The 25850-nt window shown below is 38.6% G+C and overlaps 1 protein-coding gene across 8 annotated transcripts in view; it reads left to right on the top strand.

Moving 5' to 3' along the window:
• The window catches only part of IMMT (inner membrane mitochondrial protein), a 48595-nt gene that overhangs the window by 10228 nt on the left and 12517 nt on the right, over positions 1-25850 (top strand). For 3 of the 8 annotated variants that reach the window (XM_073791169.1, XM_073791170.1, XM_019942206.3), the window contains exons 2-9: positions 4441-4514; positions 5365-5554; positions 10669-10780; positions 12679-12816; positions 13810-13917; positions 18358-18494; positions 22658-22761; positions 25664-25799. In XM_073791169.1, the coding sequence (XP_073647270.1) occupies positions 4441-4514; positions 5365-5554; positions 10669-10780; positions 12679-12816; positions 13810-13917; positions 18358-18494; positions 22658-22761; positions 25664-25799 (999 nt within the window). Of the gene's footprint in view, positions 1-4440; positions 4515-5364; positions 5555-10668; positions 10781-12678; positions 12817-13809; positions 13926-18357; positions 18495-22657; positions 22786-25663; positions 25800-25850 lie in introns of those variants that run through there. The other 5 variants (XM_073791172.1, XM_073791166.1, XM_073791168.1 and 2 more) reach the window with 5 other exon arrangements.

The following is a 25850-nucleotide window of genomic DNA, read 5'->3' on the forward strand; positions in this document are numbered from 1 at the left end:
AGACTATGATGGTAGCCTAATGAATAGGATACTTAAGTTTTTTAAACCAGGAGCCACTATTTCAGATAAAAAACCTGTTTATTTGCCTCAGGATACAATCAATTTTCTTTTTTTTGTACAGAAGTATGAAACTTTTTTTAAATTAATTTTTCAGCTACGTCGGGTCTTCATTGCTGTGCGTGGGCTTTCTCTAGTTGCGGCGAGCGGAGGCTACTCTTTGTTGTGGTGCACAGGCTTCTCATTGTGGTGCCTTCTCTTGTTGCGGAGCGTGGGCTCTAGGTGTGCGGGCTTCAGTAGTTGCAGCGCGTGGGCTCAGTAGTTGTGGCTCACGGGCTCTAGAGCACAGGCTCAGTAGTTGTGGCACATGGGCTTAGTTGCTCCGCCGCATGTGGGATCTTTCTGGACCAGGGATCAGACCCATGTCCCTTGCATTGGCAGGCGGATTCTTAACCACTGCGCCACCAGGGAAGTCCCAAGTGTGAAACCTTCTATTGCTACTATGTTTTGGTCATAAAAGATAAATTTTTTCACGTTTTATCCCTTCTTAAATCAGGGTGCATATTACAGTTGGTGCATTTTTACAATTGTTTAATTCAAAGCTCAGCTTTCAAAAACAAAAGCAAAAGCAAGAATATCCAGAAAAATTCTGAAAAAGAATAGTACTAGAAGAGAGGACTAGCTCTACCAGGTCAAAACCTAATTCTAAGATGCAGTAGTTAAAACATTGTGGGGTTAGTCTATGAATAGAAGTGTGTGAATAGGTGGAACAGTGGAACAAATTAGGAAATCTAAGTGCATCAAGGAATTGAGTATATTTTAAGGTGGCATTTCAAATTGTTGGGGAAAAAATGGATTATTCAGTCTACGATTTAGGGACAACTGAATGGACATTTAAGAAAAAATAAAGTTGAATCCATGCCATATACTTTACACTGGATTCAAAGATTTAAATATAAAAAAGATGAAACCATGAGAGTAATACCATGGAAGACTTATTTTATCATCAGAGGGTGACTTTCGAAGAATAGGAGAAAACCCGGAAATCATAAAAGATGGACACTTTTGGCTATAAAAGTATCACAAACTGGATAAAACCATTTGCAAGTAGCAGGGACATGGCTAATTTTTCTTTGTATGTAAAGAACACTTAGAACATGAAGATGATCAATCTTATTTAAAAGTGGTCAAAGGATACACTGACAGTTCATAGAAAAGGAAGTAAAATAGATAATAAATATATTAAAAGATGCACAGTCATAACAAAGGAAACTGTGATTAAAACTGCACTGCAAGGCTGTTGGAGAGGCTGTGGGAACCCCCATCCCCTGCACTGGCAGGCGGACTCTTAACCACTGTACCCCTAGGGACGCCCCTAATACAGCAATATTTACCAACATTTCAGATTTTACTTTTAGGAATACTTTTAGGAATTGACCCCAAATGATGTATGTTTCTCATTGTTTATTATAATAAAAATTTAAACAAAACCTCAGTCACCATCAAAAAGAGGCTGGTTAAATATATTAAGTGACAACTGTTGGAGGCCAGAGAGAATGAAATGTACCTACCAAACTGAGAGCGTCTTGAGACCAAAACACAAGGCAGGCAGCTCCACATAATCAACAGATCAGTTTATTATAGGGTAACTGACAGGGTGGGATCCAGCAGGCAATGATCCAGAAGCATTCACAACTACACTCTGCATGTCTGAGGGGCTGTTGGGACGATTTTATAGTTAACCTAGAGTACAGGGGTACGTGCTTGGGAACAGGACGTGCATTCCTAAGTCAAGATGATTGAGTGGGTAACGGGTCTCATGGGTAGGGGAATACGTCAGCAAAGGTCTTCAATGTTTGGGGACCAACAGAGCATAGAGGCCCCCTGGTCCTAATGATTATTAAACAATATCTATTAACTACAAAGCCTTTGATGACAGAGAAGCGATTTACCACACAGTACCATCCTCGGCAGGGTCTGTGGAAGGACAGGAGGAACTGTATGGGCCTAAGATGGCATCAGTTATGCTGACAGCCGTACAACCAACCATACAGTGGAGTACTGAATCACTCAAATCCAGTAGGAAGATTTTCATGTGCTGATATAGAATGAGCTCAAGTGTATATTGTTGAGTGAACTTTAGTACAGGACTGGGTGTATGTTATGGTATCATTTGTGTAAAGGGGGCGTGCCCGGACTTCTCCATCACAAACTATCTGAATATATAAGAAACAGGTAGCATTGGTTGCCTATGGAGAGGGAATCTAAGTGGCTGGAAGACAGAAGCATGAGGGAGACTTCACTCTGTATGTAACTAAACATTTTGAATTTTGATTTTGAATTTCAGATTTTAAATTTACTTAATGCTAGGAACTGTAAACTTACAATCACATCAAATATATCTGTCAAAGGGAGGGAAGAGGGGCAGGGTAAAAGTAGAAGATGGATAAAGGAGCAGGTTAAAAAGTATATATTGCTGTGAATTAGGGTGTTCTCAGACTCTAGTGTTGAATTTGGCTCTGTATTACACAGAATCAAGGATCCATTATTATGTTTGCTGCTTGACGTTCCAATTAGCTAATTGTCCGCCGTTAACAGTGCCTTAATTTTTGACTCAAATACCTTTTTATACCCATTGAGGTAAAAAAATGCTTTCTTAAACAAAACACAACTTTAATGGTTTCCTAATATTTCATCCCTAAGTGAACAAAATGGAGTTGTTGATATATGAAAGTAGATGCAATTCTGTTTGAAATTTCATGCTACCTGCTTTATAGAACAGTAGGAAAACACCCTTTTCTTGTAATTTCAGTTGAGAATTCTACACTAAAGGTAATAATTGAAATACTTTTAAAATACCAATTATAGCTGCTTTACACATTGTAAAACATACAGTTTTTCCTCCCCCAAATGTATTAATATGTTAATTTGATGTTTACCTCTAGGCTTTGGCAAATAGAATGTAAATGCAACTATAATTCTAGAGTAATTTCATGTGCTCTCTGATCATGTGATATATTTTCTTAAAATTTAAGATACTTTTAAGATACTTTAAGATACTTTTAAAAGAAAGTTTGTGTTTTTCTGTTACTCCTTAGATGCAGTTTCATCAAGGAACCTAGAGAAAGCATTTTTTTTCCCTTGCTGCTGTTTGATTTCCTACTTGGTATAAAGAAAGATTTTATTTCTGGATACAATAAGTTTGAAATTTCTAATTGATAGCTATGCATGGCCTTAGGTTTATCAAAAGCCTCCCCAAATAGTATTTAGATGCCCATTTGTTTCTTTTATTTAAGGGATCTACATTTTGTTAAGAAACGTTTGATGTTATGTGCTTTACTTTGATTAAAACAAATCACACAGCATTGTCTTGATCATTTGCTTTTGTGTAAAGGTAGACAACTTATATGGAGATAAGTATTTACATGAACATTTATGACATTAGTAGACTTAGTTTTTTTTCTTAAAATTATTGACTTTTAGTCTAATTATATATTAGGAGAAACCAAAATGAACTTTGAGATTTAGATGAATAAATAAATTTATAAAAAAGAAAACATGGCAAATCGTCTCTAAGAAATAATTAGCATACATAACATTAAAAGTGCTAATTGGCACCCCAGTGTTATAGCAGCAGTATTTACAATAGCCAAGAGATGGAAGCAACCTAAGTGTCCACCAACAGATGAAGAAGGTCTGTGTGTGTCTGTGTGTGTCTGTGTGTGTGAGTGTATAAAATGGAATACTACTCAGCCATAAACAGGAATGAAATTTTGCCATTTGAGCAACATGGATGGACTCGGAGGACATTATGGTAAGTGAAATAAATTAGACAAAGACAAGTACTGTATGATATCACTTATATGTGGAATCTAAAAAATACAACAAACTAGTGAATATAACAGAAACAGACTCACAGATATAGAGAACAAATCAGTGCTTATCAGTGGGGAGAGGGAAGTGGGGAGAGGCAAGACAGGGGTAGGGGATTAAGAGATACAAACTGCCATTTGTAAAATAAATAAGCTACAAGGCTATATTGTACAACACAGGAAGTATAGCCAGTATTTTATAATAACTATAAATAGAATATAACCTTTAAAAATTGTGAATCACTATGTTGTGCACCTGAAACTTATACCATACATCAACTGTACCTCAATATAAAAAATGCTAATTGATCATGGTCTCATAATCCCTGTTTTTTGAAATCTTAAAAGTCGTTTTATATGAGCCTTTGGGGCGTAGGAAGCATCACTGTTTTTAAGGGTTTGTAAATATGTTTCATGGTAAGGTAAGTTGGTTTCTGAAAGTAAAATAAATTTTTGTTTAATGAAGACGTTTGTATTGGTAATAAAAGTACTACTACTGAGTTCCCAACCCTAAAGTCCTCCCAGATTCTTATAACTCTATTGGTTGTGGTGTTTTTTCCTTCTTCTCTAGAGTTGTCTTTGTGGGAAGTTTGTACTCCGTCCATTGCGACCATGCCGTAGATACTCCACTCCAGGCGGTTCTCGGTATGTAGCATGTCTCCCTGTAAATAAACAGACTTTTAACTGTGTGCTGAGGGGCGTGTGTGTGTGTTCGTTCTTTGGATATGAGAATATCTGCATAAAATCTTTTTTTTTAAGGGGTACAAACACTGGAGCTTTGCCATAATATCTTTGGAGCATTATTTATTTGTAGGCGAAAATTTGTCAGGGTGCTCCTTTTGGTTCTTTGGTGACTGGATGGCATCCAAGGTAGACCCCCCCACCCCTTTATGGCAAATAGATATACATCCAGAACTCAGCACGTTGGAACTTTAGAAGTATTTGTTCTACTTGACATTTGTTTTATTGTATTTATGGAAATGTTTAAGGGAGAGGACTGTTGAAAATTAGTGATACTTGTTTTTTGGGTTCAAAGGAAACCTCGTGATTGTGAACATGCCAAGGTTTTTTTTTTTTTTTTGATGTGGACCATTTTTAAAGTCTAGGAGGCATGTGGGATCTTAGCTCCCTGACCAGGGATCAAACCTGCACCCCCTGCATCGGAAGGCGGATTCTTAACCACTGGACCGCCAGGGAAGTCCCTGAACATGCTAAGTTTTAAGTGTTAAAGGGAAGATTGCTTCATTCTTCCTATCCTAGATATTACTGTGTTAAAAAATTATCCATAAAGAAATATTATTTTTTGTTGTGAACATATTAAAAAACCAATCAGGGAAAGGTGATGTGCAGCTGTGGTGATAAACTGGGCTGCTGTGATCTGAATCAGTGGTAGAGAAATAGAGGCTTGAGGTCTTTGAGACTCTTACATTAGTCTAGGGAAGTAGGTTTAGGAGAGCCAAAAAATAAAAATGTATTTCCTGTTTCTTTCACTTAGGTTGTCTCCTAGCAAAGTTGCTGGAGCTGGCATCTTATTTGTTGGTGGCGGTATCGGTGGCACTATCCTGTATGCCAAATGGGATTCCCATTTCCGGAAAAATGTAGAGAAAACCATACCTTACTCAGACAAGCTCTTTGAGATGGTTCTTGGTTCCCCACCGTATACTGTTCCATTGCCAAAGAAGCCGGTAAGAGTTTTAAGCACAATTTCAGCTTATCCTAGAGAATACTTTGAAAAGCAGGTTGTTTTCATCGTGAAAATATTTTGCCGGGTATATGTTTTCATTTTTTAAAAAATTGAAGTAATATTACATAGAGCCGGATTTTTATCCCTTTGGAGTCCCATAAGTGCTCTCCTTTAGTCCACATCGTATAGAAAATAATTACGTGGCACACAAGGCTAAATGGAAGGGGCAGCTCGGGCAGAAGTAACCCCAGCTGCCCTGTGGATGGAGGGGGTTCTGTGTCAGCCTACAGCATTGCAGCCCTCAAACTCTGACCTAGAAGACTAAAAACATAAACGTAGAATGGCCATGACACAAGACCCACGTGTCATAGTTAGTAATGGCTCCTTTTATACCTCAAAACAGCCACAGAATTTTCAGCTACGTACCGATTCTGTGACGGGAATACCTTCTCGTATTCCTGGAACTTTGTGCATATTCTTCAGTTTCACCCTTTTTCCCCCATTAGGCTTACAAATTTTTTTTAAACATGTTAACGTATTTCCTCTTTCAAACGGGTGCTTGAAAAAAATGTATAAAAGAGAGCATGAATTTCTGCTGCTTTGGTATTGGATATTTCTTTATGCTGTGAGGCTGGACATGGCTGACCAGTTCTTTATTAGAAACTGGGTAGACGTCTGTTCTGCAGTATCTAACATGGTCTCGAGACCAATCCTATGACAGAGTTACTATGTGGAAAAGCAGGTGTCCTCTGACTTCTCTCACCTCCACCCCAAATGACTCAACATGTTCTTGGTTTTCTACAGCATTTATTCTTCCATCTGAACTTTAAAATGTCCACGTGGGCTGAGGGAGGTAGTGTTGCAGCTTCAGTAGTCGAGGAGCAGAATCCTATGGCTTCATTCTAAAGTCCTGGGCCTATTTTAAGCTCCATGACCTGGGAGAAAGAGCTGGAAGCAATTTCAGGAGCATACAGTCAGGCTGAACAGTTCAGAGTAGTGTTTTTTTTGCCCTTGACATGACTTCAGGTGTCATTCTCAATAGCCTTGGCCTCTTCTTGCCCCACTTTCCCTACCCTGCTGAACATTGCCACTTGTGAACTTTGCATGTCTGTACTCCACCACCTCAAAACTTGCGCTCTTCCTGATTTGCTTTTTATGTATTAAAGATTGTACCACGCTGTCAAGTAGCTCAGTTAGAATTCTTGGATTCATCCTCACAGCTGCCCATATTTTGTAGCTATCCTATCTTTTTTTTTTAATGTCATTCATTTCTTTTTTTTTTAATTCATTCATTTATTTATTTAATTTATTTTTGGCTGCATTGGGTCTTCGTAGCTGCGCGTGGGCTTTCTCTGCTTGCGGCAGGTGGAGGCTACTCTTCGTTGTGGTGCGGGCTTCTCATTGCAGTGGCTTCTCTTGTTGTGGAGCACGGGCTGTAGGGGCGTGGGCTTCAGTAGTTGTGGCTCGCGGGCTGTAGAGCGCAGGCTCAGTAGTTGTGGCACACGGGCTTAGTTGCTCCGCGGCATGTGGGATCTTCCTGGACCAGGGCTCAAACCTGTGTCCCCTGCGTTGGCAGGCGGGTTCTCAACCAGTGGGCCACCAGGGAAGTCCTAGCTATCCTATCTTGTTAGATCTCTAATGTTTATTGTTTTCTTTCCACCATCTTTATCTCATTTCTGACCTTTATCACTTTGTATTTAAATTAGCCCTGTTCCTCTCCCCTGACACACAGCCTTTCCCACTTCCTCCCAGTCTCCAACCCCCCAGTCTCTCTTCCTAACATGATCTAGGCCATCCTTATATCAGTATCAGAGAATCTTCTAGAATAAGTGCTGTGATGTTTTCATGATATTTTCATCATATCACTTAATCAAGAACTTTGATTCCTATTGTTTTAAAGACAGAAGAGAGATTGTCTCATGTTCTGAATAAGGAAAGTGAAGCCAGGAGGTTAAATGTTAACCTAGGAGCTGGCTGTTGGTTCCTTTATTTCTGTAGTTTATGACTTTTGCTGGTTCTTAGGTTGACATTTAGTACCCTTGGCATTCTGGCTCTCATTTACATTTCCAGTCTTATCTCTGTATGGTCCTGCTCATAAATACTTAGTTTCATACTTGTTTACCTTACAAATATGCCTTGTGCTTTTCATTCATTCATTTACTCAAATGTCAATCAAGTGCTTATTATGTACCAGGCATTCTTCCAAGGTCCTTGGTAAACTAGAGAACTAAAGAGTGATCCTTTCCATATGTACAACTCTTCTCATGTTTGTCTTCTACTCAGAGTGACTTCCTTTCTTTTGTCTTTCAGTGTTCTCTTCAAGGCCTGCATCTTTCACTACACAGCTGAATTCCAATAGCAATTATTGTTTTTATTTTTTAATTTGTACCATTTATTCAGCACTCTATACTGTTGTGCTTTCTTACAAACTTGTTTCTTTTAGAAACTATGCATTTTATTTCATGGTAACCCTTTTAGTGTCAACATGGTTATTTATGCATAGACAGTAAATACTGAGAGAAGATAAACCTAAAATCTTTTTGATGGACATAGAATAAGACCTGTCTAAATGGTGACAAATGTTATGTTCCTGGATGGGATGTAATATAAAAATGTCATTTCTCTTAAATATATGCATTTCTCTCAAATCTCTCTTAAATATGTATATATTTGAGAGAAATAATGTTTTTATGATATGTGTGTATATGTACATAAGTACACACACAGACATCTGATATGAATTCTAATTGATTTTTCCAGAGGGTGAAGAACCAGACAAGATGATTTTAAAGTTCATGTGGAGGAATAAGTAATGTATAAGACTAGTCAAGGACATTTTTAAATGTTGGGGTAGGGGGTCAGAGGTCACTTGCTTTTCCAGATACTGACTGTTACAGTCCTACTTTCATCAAACAATAAGGTTTTGACATAGGAATAGAAATTAGAGGAACAGAACAACGGAGTCTGGAAATAGGCCGTATTTATACACAAACACATACACACACATTTGTTGTGAGAAGTGTGAGTTGCCAGAACCTTATGTGAAAGTGGTAATGTCTTAAAAATATACAAGCCCTCTGACCCAGCACTCCCTCTTCTGGCAACTATCCTGCAGACAGCACACTCTAGTGCTTTTCAGTTGTCTGTGGACAAGAATGCTTAACAAAAATCAGGAAACAACTTGAATGTCCATAAGTAGGGGAGTAATTGACCAAATTATGGGATTTGCCACTCCATTAGGATATACAATTAAATTAGAATATTATTCAACTAAGAAGAATTTCTTGACCAGAAGCAAATGTCCATAATATGTTGTTAAATGAAAAAAGGGTTACATGATAATTTGTATAATATAAAATTAACTATTTTAGTTTGTTTAAAGAAATGAAAAATTGTATATGTATATATACCTAAGCTCATGGGTGGAAGGATAGATTTCAGGGCATTAGCAGTGGCTCCCTGAGAGTGCTGGAAGGAGCAATGAAGGGGCAAACTAAAACAGTGATGTATCTTGATGTATGTTATTTTGCTTGTTATATAGTGAGCATGCATTTCATGAGTTAAAAAATAACAAAATTTTAATAATAAGAAAATGGATATATTTCTTTTTTTTTTTTTTTTTTTTTTTTTTTTTTTGCGGTATGCGGGCCTCTCACTGTTGTGGCCTCTCCCGTTGCGGAGCATAGGCTCTGGACGCGCAGGCTTAGCAGCCATGGCTCATGGGCCCAGCCGCTCCGCGGCATGTGGGATCTTCCCGGACCGGGGCACGAACCCGTGTCCCCTGCATCGGCAGGCGGACTCTTAACCACTGCGCCACCGGGGAAGCCCGAAAATGGATATATTTCTGATTTCTGGTAGTGACAAAATTCAGAACCATTTCTATTATGTTTGAGTAGACATCTTAGGGATATCTGAGTCCCACTGCCAAGTTCTGGCAAAAAAGAGGACAGCATAGGTGGTGAATGAAAATATTTCTGTTACTCAGTAATTTTCTGTGGCACATCACCTGGCAGTCCTGTTAATGAGTGGTGCCTTAAACTTAAGGCAGGTGGTTATTGAGAAAGAGAAAAACAGGCATTACTCACAATTAGATCATATATCTTAGTGTGCAGGTATGGGAATCTTGGAGATTAGAGAGAAAAAAGATGAATTTTCATTTTTACTCAGAGCCTTCTAAAAAAACATTTGTTTTTAACTGAATTTATTTAGAAGACACCATAACTGGATTTAGAATGCGAATGGAAATAGCCTCCTCAGTGTTGTATATATAAAAGGAATGGTGTTTAAAGGGAAGGTCATATATCATGTACTTTATTAGTTGCCCTAAGAGAAGTCTTTGTTACTATTAAAATATAGACTAGTCATTTGGAATGACATTTTTGGACTGCATTTTTCTAGTACGATGGCTTCTCTTACTATGGTTAATAAAATACATTGTTTTGGCACATATATACAATGGAATATTACTCAGCCATAAAAAGAAACGAAATTGAGTTATTTGTAGTGAAGTGGATGGACCTAGAGTCTGTCATACATGGTGAAGTAAGTCAGAAAGAGAGAAACAAATACCGTATGCTAACACATATACATGGAATCTTAAAAAAAAAATGGTTCTGATCAACCTAGGGGCAGGACAGCAATAAAGACGCAGACGTAGAGAATGGACTTGAGAACCCGGGGAGGGGGAAGGGTAAGCTGGGACGAAGTGAGAGAGTGGCATGGACATATATACACTACCAAATGTAAAATAGATAGCTAGTGGGAAGCAGCCGCATAGCACAGGGAGATCAGCTCGGTGCTTTGTGACCACCTAGAGGGGTGGGATAGGGAGGGTGGGAGGGAGACGCAAGAGGGAGGGGATATGGGGATATATGTATATATGTAGCTGATTCACTTTGTCATACAGCCAAAACTAACACACCGTTGTAAAGCAATTATACTCCAATAAAGAAGCTTAAAAAAAATTAAAAAATAAAATACATTGTTGTAAATTGTTGATACCTTTATGTTAAAAGCCTGAAAAACTTGACTTTTAAAATAATACAAGATACTTTGTGCTGCCTGTTTTTAAGAACACTGTCATATCTGAAATGTTAAATGTTTTTCATTTCCAAGATTCAGTCTGGTCCACTAAAAACCTCTAGTGTATCTGAGGCAATGAAAGAATCTAAACAGCCTGCTTCACAGCTCCAGAAACAAAAGGGAGACGCTTCAGCTTCAACAACAGGTACCTATATTTAGAATCATTCTTTTAAAATTATAGGTAAATGAATTGTTTTAATGTATTTGTACCCATGGTCAAGAGGGGGGCCTGTCCCCATGAAGGACTCTTCCCTCACCTTGGGGAGGGAGTATTCTCACCTGTCATCTTGGCTCTCCTTTTAAGGGTTGAGTGGGATATGAAATTGGGCTTTATTGTGAACAGCTACTAAGTAATGGTAACAAGAATTGTCTTGCCTGCAACACACTTATTTTTCTGTTTCTTTTTCCTTTTCTCTGACTCCTAGCTTTCCCTCTCTTTAGATTTTAAGATTTGTTCTCTTTCCACACCTCTTTTTTCTGCCTGTTCACCAGCTCTTTCTTCTCTCTTCTTTCTTAGTGATGAAGTGTCTTCATCTAGTTTTGATCTGCAGATTTTTTCCCCTTGATGATTGTAATCCCACACTAATTTATAGCAGTGCCTAGTCCTAACCTGGTCTGCATGCATTTGAATTTATTATGTTTCTCCTTTCACTTCTGTCCTTGATTAAATCACCTGACTTTCACTCAGTAAATACTGAGTATCTACTGTGTGCCAAGTGCTGGGTGTCTTTTAGGCACTGGGGTTATAGCAGTGAACAAAACAGTAAAAACAAACACACAAATGCTGTGAAGATTCCTTAGTGGGATGAGGGGAGGGAAGTCGCATATAAATATACAAGTAAATTATGTCTAGGATGTCATACAGTGATAAGTGTGGGAGGGAATATTGCAATTTTAAATGGAGTGGGTAAGAAAAGTTTCCTCTGGAAGGTGTCATTTGGGCAGAGACTAGAAAGAGATGAGGGAGTCAGTCATGTAAAGGGCTGGTGGGGAAGAGCATCCAGGCAGGATTAGCTAGTGCAAAGGCTTGGCGTATTCTAGCAAGGAGCAAATGAAACCGGGGTAGAGTAAGAGGAGAATAATAGCAATAATAGAGAGGGAGCAGAAAGCCTATAGTGGCAGTCGTTGGAGGCCATCATAAGAGTTTTGTTTTCTAGTCTGAGTAGGATGGGAAGTTGTTGGGAGGATTATGAGCCGGGGTTGATAGCTGACATTTTTTTTTTTTTTTTGATAGCTGACTTTTAATAAGATTACTGGCTATTGTGGAGAATAGATAAAGGAACCACGGACGCAGCAAGGAGACCAGTTAATGGGCCTTGTGATAATCCAACTTTAACTCTTAAATGGGACCTTCAGTTTATTTAAATTTTTTTTTCTCCATTTAGTTGCTCCCCACCCCACCATCTATTCCACCTTCAGAATTACTCATTTCTCTTCCATCAACACTTTTATTTATAATTTATAAGCTCTTGATTTTTCAACCTCTCTTCTTTAAAAATATGTCTGTGAAGTAATTTCTTTAACCGAGTCCTGTCCTTTACTCACTCACCATCTAAACTGTGAACTTGTCTTCTTTGTGTTTAAAATTGCCGTGCTGTTCTTGCCCACACCTCTTTCACCTCTGCCACTCTTCAGAGCAATTAAAAAATAGTTTTTGGTTACTTTCTTTTATCTACCTTCTTCATTACAGGCTCTTTTCTCATTTGTTATTATTTTTCCATGTTATGTAAATCTTACGTCCCCTTCTCATGTCAAGATTTAGTACCATTTAGTACTGTTATTAGAAGGCTTGCCTGAGAATAATGGTTGAAATGCAGGTGGATGCTGACCAGACTCTTCTCTTGTGCTTTCCCAGCCATTGCTCATTGTGTGTGGGTTTGTGCAGTGGACAGCGCCCCTGACTGTGTGTTTGAGTAGTGGCAGCACATGTGTTTGTGTCTTTAAGGAGTCAGATGTGAAGTGGGAGGTAGTAGCAGTGGATTCCTGTGTGTTTCTCTGTTAACCCAGGAAACTGTAAATACCATGTGTAACATATATTTATAGCACCTACAGAGGCAGCTCAAATTATTTCTGCGGCAGGTGACACACTGTCCGTCCCAGCGCCTTTGGTTCAGCATGAGGAATCTACAGAAACTGATCACCCTGAAACTGGTGAAGGAAAACCCAAGCCTGCAACTTCAGGTAGTTAAATTATCTGTATTTGTGGTTATGTAAGTGATATGCTCATCAGAACTATGCAATGTCTAGGCATTCCCTAAATTTCAAAGTCTGAATAAATCTTTGAAAACAAGGGGTTTAAGAGCTGACCCTTTATTTATTTATTTTTTTAAATATCTTTATTGGGGTATAATTGCTTTACAATGGTGTGTTAGTTTCTGCTTTATAACAAAGTGAATCAGTTATACATATACATATGTTCCCATATCTCTTCCCTCTTGCGTCTCCCTCCCTCCCACCCTCTCTATCCCACCCCTCCGGGCGGTCACAAAGCACCGAGCTGATATCCCTGTGCTAGGCGGCTGCTTCCCACTAGCTATCTATGTTACGTTTGGTAGTGTATATATGTCCATGCCTCTCTCTCGCTTTGTCACAGCTCACCCTTCCCCCTCCCCATATCCTCAAGTCCGTTCTCCAGTAGGTCTGTGTCTCTATTTCTGTCTTACCCCTAGGTTCTTCATGACATTTTTTTTTCTTAAATTCCATATATATGTGTTAGCATACGGTATTTGTCTTTCTCTTTCTGACTTACTTCACTCTGTATGACAGACTCTGGGTCTATCCACCTCATTACAAATAGCTCAATTTCGTTTCTTTTTATGGCTGAGTAATATTCCGTTGTATATATGTGCCACATCTTCTTTATCCATTCATCCGATGATGGGCACTTATGTCGTCTCCATCTCTGGGCTATCGTAAATAGAGCTGCAATGAACATTTTGGTACATGACGCTTTTTGAATTATGGTTTTCTCAGGGTATATGCCCAATAATGGGATTGCTGAGAGCTGACCCTTTATTTCTTCATGTTGGAATCGTTGAGTGATGATGTGGTTTTAGAATCTTTACCACAAAAATGCCCTCAAGTTGATACATCTGGCAAGCACAAATGATGGTGTTTTTATGTCCCCATTAGCTGTTGAAATTCTGTGCTGAAATTTGATTGCCTTTCATTTAGTTTTACTGCAAGAGGAAGCATCCTCAACTTCTGTAAGGGAGCGGCCACCTGAAGAAGTTGCAGCTCGGCTTGCGCAACAGGAGAAGCAAGAACAAGTTAAGATTGAGTGTATGTAAACCTGATGCTTCTTAAGTACTTGGGTCATCTCTCTCGGTTGCTCTCTTCTTTAGCTGTCACACAAGTTTCTCATCCGTCAGCTCTTTGTGGTTCCTTCAGTGGTGTTGCTCTGTTCACCATCTTTATTTCATCATTTGTGTTCTTTCCATCTAAACTTTTACCCAGGTGACAAGGGCTATTCTAATACGCATAAATTCAAGTGATTCACGTACTTTGTCCTTTTGTTTTTATCATGGTTAGTGCTGAAGATTCCTTATACTCTGCGGAACACAAATTATTTATGTTTTGGCCACTTGCTTAAGAGTCTTCTAACTGTTACACTCATACATTTATTTGTGCAGGTTGTAATGGCTCCTACTCTGGTTTATTACCTGGTCTCTGGGCTCAGTCTGGCCGCCCCCTTATCTGACATCATTGGGGGATGGAATGTTCCACACATTGCTAGTTTCCACCTAACCGAAGCATATTCCTTTTTAAGTTTCAGTTTTACATTAGGTTTTTTGATGGCTTAAAGAAAGATGTTAGTGGGACTTCCTGGCGGTCCAGTGGTTAGGACTCTGCGCCAAGGGCCCAGGTGTGATCCCTGGTCGGGGAACTAAGAGCCCGCCTGCCACAGGGCCAAATAAAACACGGATATAAGTTACCTAAAAATGTATTTTCCTGTCTTAAACGAGGTACCTGGAACATAATTTATTGTACTGTGCTACAATATATTGATGTCCCTGGAGGTAGTGTGCATGTAGCTTTTTGCTGGACCAAGAGATGTTAGTTTTAAATTCTTAGGACAGCTGTTTATAGTTTTTCGGTTTTTTTGTTTTTTGTCTCCATCACGTTTTTCTGGTTTTTTTTTTTTTTTTGTCTTGAGTGGTTCTTGTTTTCCTTCAACTTGCTGGCTCTGTCCTACTCCTAGGAGGCAAGTCTGTTAGAATTGTGTACAGAGTAGAAGGGCCAGACTGAGCGCAGATGTAGGGCATTCGTTTGATTACTTGCATTTGGTTTTTGGTCTTAGCTGTGTGGGTTTATTTTGGGGCTCTTTATTCTGTTCCATTGATCCATATGTCTCTTTTTCTTTCAGTACCACACTGTTTTGATTACTGAGCTTTGTAGTGTTGCCTGAAGTCTGGGAGGGATATCTTTCCAACTTTGTTCTTTTTCCTCAGGATTGTTTTGGCAATTCTGGGTCTTTTCTGGTTCCATATAAATTTTAGGATTATTTGTTGTAGTTCTGTGTATAATGTCATGGGTATTTTGGTAGGGATTGCATTAAATCTGTAGATTGCTTTGAGTACTGTGGACATTTTAACAATGTTAATTCTTCCAGTTTAAGAACATGGGATATCTTTCTATTTCTTAGAATCATCTTCAGTTTCCTTTATCAGTGTATCGGTCTTTCACCTCCTTGGTTAGGTTTATTTGTAGGTATTTTATTTTATTTTTTAGTGTGACTTTAAATGGGAATTGTTTCTTTACTTTCTCTCTGATGTTTCATTGTTAGTGTAAAGAAATGCAACAGATTTCTTTACATTAATCTTGTATCCTGTCACCTTGTTGAATTCATTTATCAGTTCTACTAGTTTTTGTGTGGAATCTTTAGGGTTTTCTATATAGAATGTCATGTCATCTGCATATAATGACAATTTTACCTCTTCCCTTCCAATTTGGATCCTTTTTATTTCTTTTTCATGTCTGATTCCTGTGGCTAGGACTATCCAGTACTATGTTGAATAGAAGTGGTGAGAGTGGGCATCCTTGTCTTGTTCCACAATTTAGTGGGAAGGCTTTCAGCTTTTCACTGTTGAGTATTATATTGGCTGTGGGTTTGCCATAAATGGCTTTTATTATGTTCTCCCACATTGGTGAGAGTTTTTATCATGAAGCGGTGTCGAATTTTATCAAATGCTTTTTCTGCATCTATCGAGATGATCATGTGGTTTTTGTCGCTGTGGTGTATCACAGGGATAGATTTGCATATGTTGAACCATCCTTGTGACCCTGGAATGAATCCAACTTGATCATGGTATATGATCCTTTTTATATGTTGTTGTATTCAGTTTGCTAATATTTTGTTGATGATTTTGACATCTCCATTCATCAAAGATATTGGCCTGTAATTTTCGGGGTTTTTTTGTAGTGTATTTGTCTGGTTTTGGTATCAGGGTGATACTGGCTTATAGATTGACCTTGGGAGTGTTCCCTCCTCTTCAGTCTTTTGGAAGAATTTGAGAAGGATAGGTATAAGTTCTTTGTATATTGTTGTAGAATTCCCCATTGAAGCCATCTGATCCTGGATTTTTGTTTGCAGGGAATTTTTTAAAATTATAGATTCTATTTCATTTCTAGTGATTAGTCTGTACAAATTATGTTTCTTCTTGATTCAGTTTTGGCAGGATGTATGTTTCTAGAAAGTTGTCCATTTCTTCAAGGTTGTCCACTTTGTTGGCATATAACTGTTCATAGTATTTTCTTCTTAATGATTTCTTTTGTATTTCTGTGGTATTAGATGTTATTTCTCCTCTTTCTTATTTTGTTTATTTGGGTCCTCTCTTCTTCTTGGTGAGCCTGGATAGAGGTTTGTCGATTTTGTTTACCCTTTCAAAAAACCAGCTCCTGCTTTGTTTTTTTTTTTCTATTTTTTTAATCTCTGTGTTATTTATTTCATCTCTAATCTTTATTATATCCTTCCTCCTGCTGAATTTAGGTTTTGTTCTTCTTTTTCTAATTCTTTTAGGTGGTAGGTTAGGTTATTTATTTGAGTTTTATTTGTTTGTTTTTGAGGAAGGCCTTTATTGCTATGAATGTCCCTCTTAGGACTGCTTTTGTTGCCTCCCATAGATTTTTGTATGGTTGTGTTTTCATTGTTGTTTGTCTCGAGGTATTTTTTGATTTCTCTTTGATTTCCTTGTTGACCTATTATTGGTTTTTTAGTAGCATGTTGTTTAGTCCCTATGTAATAGGTTTTTCCTCATTTTTCTTTCTGTGTTTGATTTCTAGTTTCATGCCTTTATGGTCAGAAAAGATGCTTGAAATAATTACTATCTTTAATTACTTATCCTCAATTTCTCGGGCTTGTTTTGTGTCCTAGTATGTGGTCTGTCCTAGAGAATGTTCCATGCACGCTTGAAAAGAATGTGTATTCTGGTTTTTTGGATGTAGTGTCACTGTAGATAGCAATTAAGTCTAACTGTTTTATTGTGCCATTTGGGATCTCTTTTGCCTTGTTGATGTTTTGTCTGAAAGATCTGTCCGTTGATGTCAGTGGGATGTTAGTCTCCTACTATTAATGTATTCCTATCAGTTTCTCCCTTTATGTCTGTTAGTATTTGTTTTATGTGTTTAGATGCTCCTATATTGAGTGCACATAAGTTAATGAGTATAATATCCTCTTCTTGTATTGATCCTTTTATCATTATATAGTGTCCATCTTTGTCTTTCTTCTTTGTCTTTCTCCATGGCCTTTATTTTAAAATGTATTTTTTCTGGTCTGAGTATTGCTGCCCCTGCTTTTTTATTGCTTCCATTTGCATGAAATATCTTTTTCCATCCCCTCACTTTCAGTCTGTGTGTGTCTTTCGCCCTAATGTGGGTCTTTTGTAGGCAGCATATTGTAGGTTCTTGTTTTATTATCTAATCTGCCACTCTGTGTCTTTTGATTGGAGCATTTAGTCTATTGGCATTTAAGGTAATTATTGATAGGTATGTATTTTTTGCCATTTAAAGTCTTGTTATCCAGTGAATGTCTTCTTTGTTCCTTTCTTCTTCTTTTTGTTCTTCCTTTTGGGGTTTGATGGTTTTCATTTGTATTATGTTTGAATTCCTTTCTTTTCGGTTTTTGTGAATCTGTAGCGTGTTTTGATTTGTGGTTACCCTTGTTTTCAAGTGTGTTAACCCGTTGCTATATCTGCTTGCTTTAGACTGGTAGTCATATAAGCTCAGACACATTGTAAAAGATCTACATTTTCTTATTCCCCTCCTCCACATTTTGTGATTTTGATGTCCTATTTTATATCTTCATGTTTATCCTTTTGCTGTTCACTGTAGTTATAATCGCTTTCACAAAATTTTTCTGATTGTTTCTTAAACTATATGCTGGCTTATTTAAGTGATCTTCAATCTTTTTATATATTTGCCTTTCCTATTGCGATTTTCCCTTTCATATAGAAAACCCAAAACATGTCTTATTTTGAAAAAATTCAGATATACATAAAAGTAAAACTAGTGTAATGAACCCACATAGATTCACCATCTGGATTCAGTAATTATTAATATTTTATCATACTTTTAAGTGAAATTTTGATTCGCTAAATCTGTATTTTGTTTGTTTTGAGGGGGAAATGCAGTGTAAGACTCAACAGGTGAAGAGGGAAAGATTAAAGTCATTTGGCAGGAGGGATCTAGTTTTTAACTTTTTTTTTTTTTTTTTTTTAACTTCAGCACTAGCCAAGAGCTTAGAAGATGCTCTGAGCCAGACTGCTTACATTACTCAGCAGGCTATTGTGGCTCAGAATGCTGCGGTCCAGGCTGTCACTGCCCATGCCAACATACTGAAAACAGCCATGGACGATTCTGAGGTGGGCCAAAGAACGTTAGACACGATTTCTTCCTTCTAAGTTGGGCTTTCTCTCACTAAGCGAAAACGAACTAGAATGATTGTCTTTTTAGAAAAACAAACAAAAATGAAAAAAAAAATTTCAGGTGTTCTTTTTAATGAATTTTATAAATGGTGCTTTATCTCACAACGGTGATATGATATAAGAATTAGTTCAGATTTGCTTTCATATCTTAATAGTGCTTGAATGTATTTGTTGTTTGCCTGTTTTCTTTTGCTTTAAAATCGCCAGCCATTTTTTAAAATAAACTTTTTTGTGTGAGATACTTTTAGATTGACACACAGTTAAAAGAATAATACAGAGATCCCAGGTACCCCAAAACACCAGCTACTTTAAATGCTTATATGTTGATTATTTAACTTACATTGGACACTTCACAGAATAAAGTAATTACACTAATTAAAATCTAATACTGGGACTTAGGGCTTCCCTGGTGGCGCAGTGGTTAAGAACCTGCCTGCTAGTTCAGGAGACCCGGGTTCGAGCCCTGGTCCGGGAAGATCCCACATGCCATGGAGCAACTAAGCCCATGCGCAACAACTACTGAGCCTGCACTCTAGAGCCCGCGAGCCACAACTACTGAGCCCGTGTGCCACAACTACTGAAACCCATCCGCCTAGAGCCCGTGCTCCCAACGAAAGAATCCACCACAGCGAGAAGCCTGCACACCACAACAAAGAGTAGCCCCCACTCACCGCAACTAGAGAAAGACTGTGCACAGCAGCGAGGGCCCAGTACAGCCAAAAATAAATAGATAAATATATTTTAAAAAATGTAATACTGGGACTCAATAAATTTCCTTTATAATTACATTCAGTTATTCAGTATATAAAAATGTATCTTGACACCAAGTCATTTAAAGAATAAAATGAAATAGAGAACCTATAGATCTCAGGAATCAGGATCATGCATGATCCGTAAAGTTACTTTGCCACCATGACTGTGGTTTTTAAAAAATTTAAATACACTTCAGATTGCTTTAGTTGTATGTACGTGCATCACAAAGGAGTTAAATTAGACCTCTGATGCAAACAGTCAAGAAGCTACAACCTTTGAAAAATTAAAAGAAAATTCTGTTTTGTTCAAAATCCACGAGAAAAATTTAAATCTTAGTCAGAGTTCAGTCAGGAAAGTAGAAACCACACAGGAAATATTTACTATGCTGGTTAGACACATGTATAGAGAAGGCTGGAAGTTGCATGATATCAGGAAGTTGAGTTCAAACCCAAGTAGGTTCTTTCAGAAGGACAGTGATTAGAAGCTTTAGATGTCCATGGTACTGCTTTGGTGGAAGGCTGCATAAGAGGGTATTTCCTCTTCCCACTGAAGACATAACGTAGTGCATGTGGATTAGACAGTATGAGATCGTTTACAATAAAGATGTTACAACTAAAGGATACTTTATAGTAGCACAGTTAACCAGATTAGGGAATACTAGCTGGTGTTAACAAAATAATCAGAAAAACGTATTGAACACAAGTTTTGAAGTGTTAAAAATTGATCCCAACCCTGTTTCTTGTAGTAAAAGAAGCTGTAGGTGCACATGGGCTGTTCTATAATATATACTGAGTTAATTTCTCAAAGCATTGTTTGTAAACAGTTGGACCAGGCTTGATTGTGGGGGAATCCGCTGTCTGTTTTACAGGACAGCTTATTCTTGGACCTCTGTAAACAGGAATACCTTTAACAGAGGGAGACACATTTTGGCCCCCAGATATGTCATTGACATTTACATGATTCATGAGTCTGTTTGGGTTAGTTATGAAGAGTTATCTTAATACAATACCAGGGTCTTGTAACAGCATATGATAAAGTCTTGGAAAATTTTTTATACAGGATACTGATATGGCCCAAACCAGCAACTTTTTTGATGTATTTTATTTTGCAAGATGGCTAAAGTGGCAGTTCACTGAATCTTCAACTTGATTATCCACACCATGAAATTAATTGGTTTTGTCACTTTGCAACAATCTATGTAGAACATAAAAATTAGAAAAGTGAGATACAAAGATAGAAAAGAAGTACCAAGTATTTCTTCTAAAAGCAGGGGTTCTTAATCTAGAGTTGGGTCTGTGGATAGAATTCAGGGCCTCGCTGAACTTGGATGGAAAACATCTTTATTTTCCCTGGCCTCAAAAGCTTTTCTTCAATTACGAATAGTGACAACAAAAGCAGTAGTGTTAGTATAGTAGTATCCATAACTTTATTACCAAGAGAAAGCATAGGTATTTTCATATTACGTTATGGTACTTGCAGATCTCTTGAAATATCATTTATGCCCATCACTACTTCTGGATTAGGGTGTTTATTAGTTCTACTACTAGATCTTGGTTTCTATTTCATAAAATTAAAAAAATGTATATTTTGTGACCATATTTCAATGTAATTGGGCTTCTCTGCAATCTAATAGTTTCATTGTAAGCATTTAAAAATGTTACCCCGAGAGGCTTCCTCAGACTGCCACAGTGGTCCGGTGGCAGGGTTAATCCTGCCTTAAGGAACTTGGTTGTTTAAACTTTCCATTGATAATGGATGTACCTTTAAAATTGAGATCACACTAGATGTCAGTAGGAACATAATGTGGAGAATTGCTTGTGAATGACCCAGACCAGAGGCATTACTTTTGCTGAGCCCTATTCCCCTTAAAGTAGCAGGCTTAGGGCTGCAGAGGCAAAACCACTTCTGTTTCTAACAAGGGAAGATACGGGTTGGGCATCCAAGGCCCAGGACACCGCACTGAGATTGCACTCATGTTTTAAGTGTGCAGCAGCCCCTGTAGTGGCCCTCTTTGGGCAACTTGAAATATAATTATTGAACCAATTCAGTCGTTTTTTTCTTTGATAAAAAATATTTCATTCTTTGGTAATTTAGCATGTTCCTATTCCTCTCTAAGGTCCTAGCATAGTATATAGTTACCCCTCAGTATCTGCAGGGGATTGGTTTCAGGACCCGCCACGGATACCAAAATTCACGGATGCTCAAGTCCCGTAGTTGGCCCTCCTGCATCTGTGGATTCAGCCAACTGCAGACTGTGTAGTACTGTGTTGAAAGGAATCTTTGTATAAGCGGACCCATGCAGTTTAAACCTGTGTTGTTAAAAGGTCAACTGTACTTTGAAGAGAAGCCATAAGGTGGTTTTTGCTTCATATCTACACATAATATACTACTTTAAACTGTATGTACTTGGCAAAAGAAAAGGGAGGGGAAAATGTCATTTAAAATAGTTAATAACTAATTTTAAAAATAGTTTTAAAGAGTTGAAACAGTTCCAAATAACATTCTGCTCATTGTTTATATGATGCAAAGTGAGAGGGGGATGCAAGCTGGACTTGCCTATGCCACGCCTTCAGTGATTGGCGTTCTTACACCTCTCTTGTGTAAGCATCTTGCTGCACTGAGTGTGATTATAGTGTTAGAGGTGGTTTTGGTTTTGGTATGATGGATCGCCTAAGTATTAGCCAACTCTGCTCAGTTGAAGAAGTGGCAGTCGGGTCCAGTGCTGGAGCAAAACATGTTAGACCTGCCTAAGGAATTTGCAAGGGAGATATATATATATATATATATATATGTATATATATATATATAAAATACACATTCTGTAGAAGTCAGGTCAGAGTGGAGTGGGGTTCTTGACAGTAGTTGATTTTCTCCTTAAAAATTATGGAGGGTCATTCTTTAGGGTAATGTTTTTGGAGGAGTAAGGACCCTACAAATGGGTAAACTTTCTACTTATTCTTACTGTGATTTCAGTAGACCTGCAAATAAGAAAATCTTAAGCACCGGTGCTTCATTGAAGAATGATTTAATCAACAAACAATTCATGACAAGTTATTGTTCTTACTGATCTTTTCTGCTTCATATCTCCTTTTGAGACTCTGATAAAAAATATCATGTGCACTGGAGCACGGTCTTTTACAGTTTTGGTGCGGGTGGTTGACGGGAGACGGTTCATGGATTTCTTTGAGCCTGTCCGTGAACATTAGATTAAGAGTTCCTCTTCCGGAGAAATAGTGTATATAACTTTTTACCTTTGACTTTCATGTCACTACTTTATGCATTTAGTCATGTTATTGTGGCAATAATAGCAGTTATTCTTGTTTACATAATTAAAACTTTTTGTTTAGATTGCAGGTGACAAGAAGTCAGCTCAGTGGCGCACAGTGGAGGGTGCATTGAAGGAACGCAGAAAGGCAGTAGATGAGGCTGCCGATGCCCTTCTCAAAGCCAAGTAATTACTCATGGACTTTAACAAGTAATTAGGGCCTCCTGGTGGCTTTCTTTGTACTGTCTGCATAGAAAGAGGAGGCAGAGAAACCCTTCCCTCCCCTCTCCGCCTGTACTGTATTGGTGATAGGAGCACGGAAGCTTAAAAGGGAGAGAGGGAATAAAATATTGATATATAACCCAGCCAAAATAAACTTGGCAGAAGCCTATATAAAAGATCTTGTATAAAAATCAAGTTTTTCTTTGGGTTATTATTTAGGTGATATGTGTTCTACAGACTTACCGAGGCTCTGCCATCATTTCAAGATTTTTCTGGGATGGCTTGAGCAGTTTTATCAGAGATTAAAGAGTATGTCACAGTCTCTTTGCCTTAACTACCAAAGTAGTTAGCGTATAATGAGTCTAGTTTTATGCCACCTTGACCTTTCCTGGAAGTTGGCTAAAACTAGGATCAAGCAAGCAAACCAGGTACAAGATCAACCTCTGACAATGGGAACCTACATTTGAATAAAGGGCTCTCATCAACATGATGGAATTATTATTGGGGGGGCCAAGAAGTGCCTTCGGTTTTTCAAGTAAAAATGAAAAACATATTTTTCATTGTCTCCAAGAACTTTATTGAACAGTGTTTTCACCCTTTTGTTCCACTGCCTTCTGCCATTTCTCAGGCAACTTCATAATTCCATCTTCCCAAAACTTTTTATCTTCTTGAGCAAAGAGCTGTTCCAGGTGCCTTTTACAGTCTTCCCGGGAATTGAAATTTTTTCCATTAAAAGAATTACGTAGGGCTTCCCTGGTGGCGCAGTGGTTGAGAGTCCACCTGTCGATGCAGGGGACGCGGGTTCGTGCCCCCGTCCGGGAAGATCCCAGATGCCGCGGAGCGGCTGGGCCCGTGAGCCATGGCCGCTGAGCCTGTGCGTCCGGAGCCTGTGCTCCGCAACGGGAGAGACCACAACAGTGAGAAGCCCGCATACCGCAAAAAAAAAAAAAAAAAAAAAGAATTATGTAAAGACCAAAATAAATGAAAATCCGAAGGTGCAGTCAATGTGTGGTGTATACGGTGGATGAATCAGAACTTCCCAGCCAAGCTGTAACAGTTTTTGCCTGGGCATCAAACATGCAGTCTTGGGTTATCCTGATAGAAGATTACGCGTTTTCTTTTGACTAATTCTGGATGCTTTTCGTCGAGTGCCGCTTTCAGTTGGTCTGATTTGCAGCAATACTTGTTGGAATTAATCGTTTGGTTTTCTGGAAGGAGCTCATAATAGAGGAGTCCCTTCCAGTCCCACCATAAACACATACCTTCTTTGGATGAAGACCAGCCTTTGGTGTGGTTGGTGGTGGTGTATTTCTCTTGCCCCATGATCTCTTCCGTTCCACATTATTGTACAGTATCCACTTTTCATTGCCCATTACAAATTTGTTTTAAAAATGGAACGTTTTCATTACATTTAAGTAGAGAATCGCAGGCGGAAATATGGTCACGAAGGTTTTTTTCCGCTTTACTTACGTGGAACACAAACATCAAAGCGATTCACATGACCAGGCTGGGGCAAATGGTTTTCAGTGCTTGATTTGGATATTTTGAGTATGTCGGCTATCTCCCGTGTGGTGTAACATAGATTGTTCTCAGTTATCGTTTCGATTTGATCGCTATCGACTTCAGCTGGTCTACCTGACCATGGAGCATCGTCCAGGAAGAAATCTCCAGCACGAAACTTCGCAAACCACTTTTGACACGTTCGATCAGTCACAGCGCCTTCTCCATACACTGCACAAATCTTTTTGTGCGTTTCAGTTGCTTTTTTACCTTTCTTGAAATAAAGTGTAATATGCCGAAAATGTTGCTTTTTTTCTTCCACCTTCAATATTAAAATGGCCACACAAAAATTTCACCAATTTTGATATATCTTTTTTTTTGCGCGGGCCTCTCACTGTTGTGGTCTCTCTCGTTGCGGAGCACAGGCTCCGGACGCGCAGGCCCAGCAGCCATGGCTCACGGGCCCAGCCGCTCCGTGGCATGTGGGATCCTCCCGGACCGGGGCACGAACCCGCGTCCCCTGCATCGGCAGGCGGACTCCCAACCACTGCGCCACCAGGGAAGCCCTGATAATTCTTTTTTTTAATGCGTGCTGATACGACAGCTGTCACATACAATCTAACAAAATTGTTTAAGTGCTACTAAAGCCACCTTATGGAAAAAACTGAACAAACCTTTTGGCCCACCTAATCAATATTTGTCATTCAAAATTTTGCTGTCTTAACAAAATATTTAGAGAAAGAGAAGCCTTCTAATATAGCCAGCATATCTTTTAGGAGATTGAAGGCATTATGCTCACATCAGTAGACCATGAGTCAGGGCTCTGAGTTCTGTGTTTTGTGGTTGGGTAGACGATAGTCCATCCAGCCTGAATCGTGAGGGCTCCTGAAGACCCAGCTATTTGCTTAGTGAGCTCTTAGGCCTCCTCCCTTGCCTTTGCTTTCCTCAAGCTCTCATTGGCAGGGGAGTCAACCTAATCCTTGCAAAAGCTGCCATTTATTGAGTGCTCCTGATGTAGCAGGCACTGTGCAAGTTACTTAGCATGAATTACCTCTACTCCCTGTATAAGGGTGAGCAGCAAAGGAGAGGCCGGTCTGGGAGCTGAATCCAAGTCTCTCTGGTTCTGAAGCCTGTGTGTTCTCCTGTACACCATGCTACTCGTCTGGTTCACTCTATAAATCTAGCTTCTCACCAAGGTGTTTTCAGTTGTTGGTGAGGAAAGGTTCTCTGCCTGTTGACTGAAAAAGCATTGAGTAGTTTTTTCCAAATTAAATTTTTCATAGACTTAACAAATTGTTTGTCATATTCTTTAATAAAGTTGATAAGGACTAATACTAAACCTTTGTTTTGTTTTATTGGTTTCCAGAGAAGAGTTAGAGAAGATGAAAAGTGTAATTGAAAATGCAAAGAAAGAAGAGGTTGCTGGGGCCAAATCTTATATAACTGCTGCAGAGGGGAAACTTCACAACATGATAGTTGATCTGGATAATGTGGTCCAAAAGGTGTGTTTCTTAGATCTTGTACAAGTATTTTTTATTTTTAAATGTAATTGT

The sequence above is a fragment of the Tursiops truncatus genome, chromosome 14 (assembly GCF_011762595.2).
Source record: "Tursiops truncatus isolate mTurTru1 chromosome 14, mTurTru1.mat.Y, whole genome shotgun sequence".
Lineage (NCBI taxonomy): Eukaryota > Metazoa > Chordata > Mammalia > Artiodactyla > Delphinidae > Tursiops > Tursiops truncatus.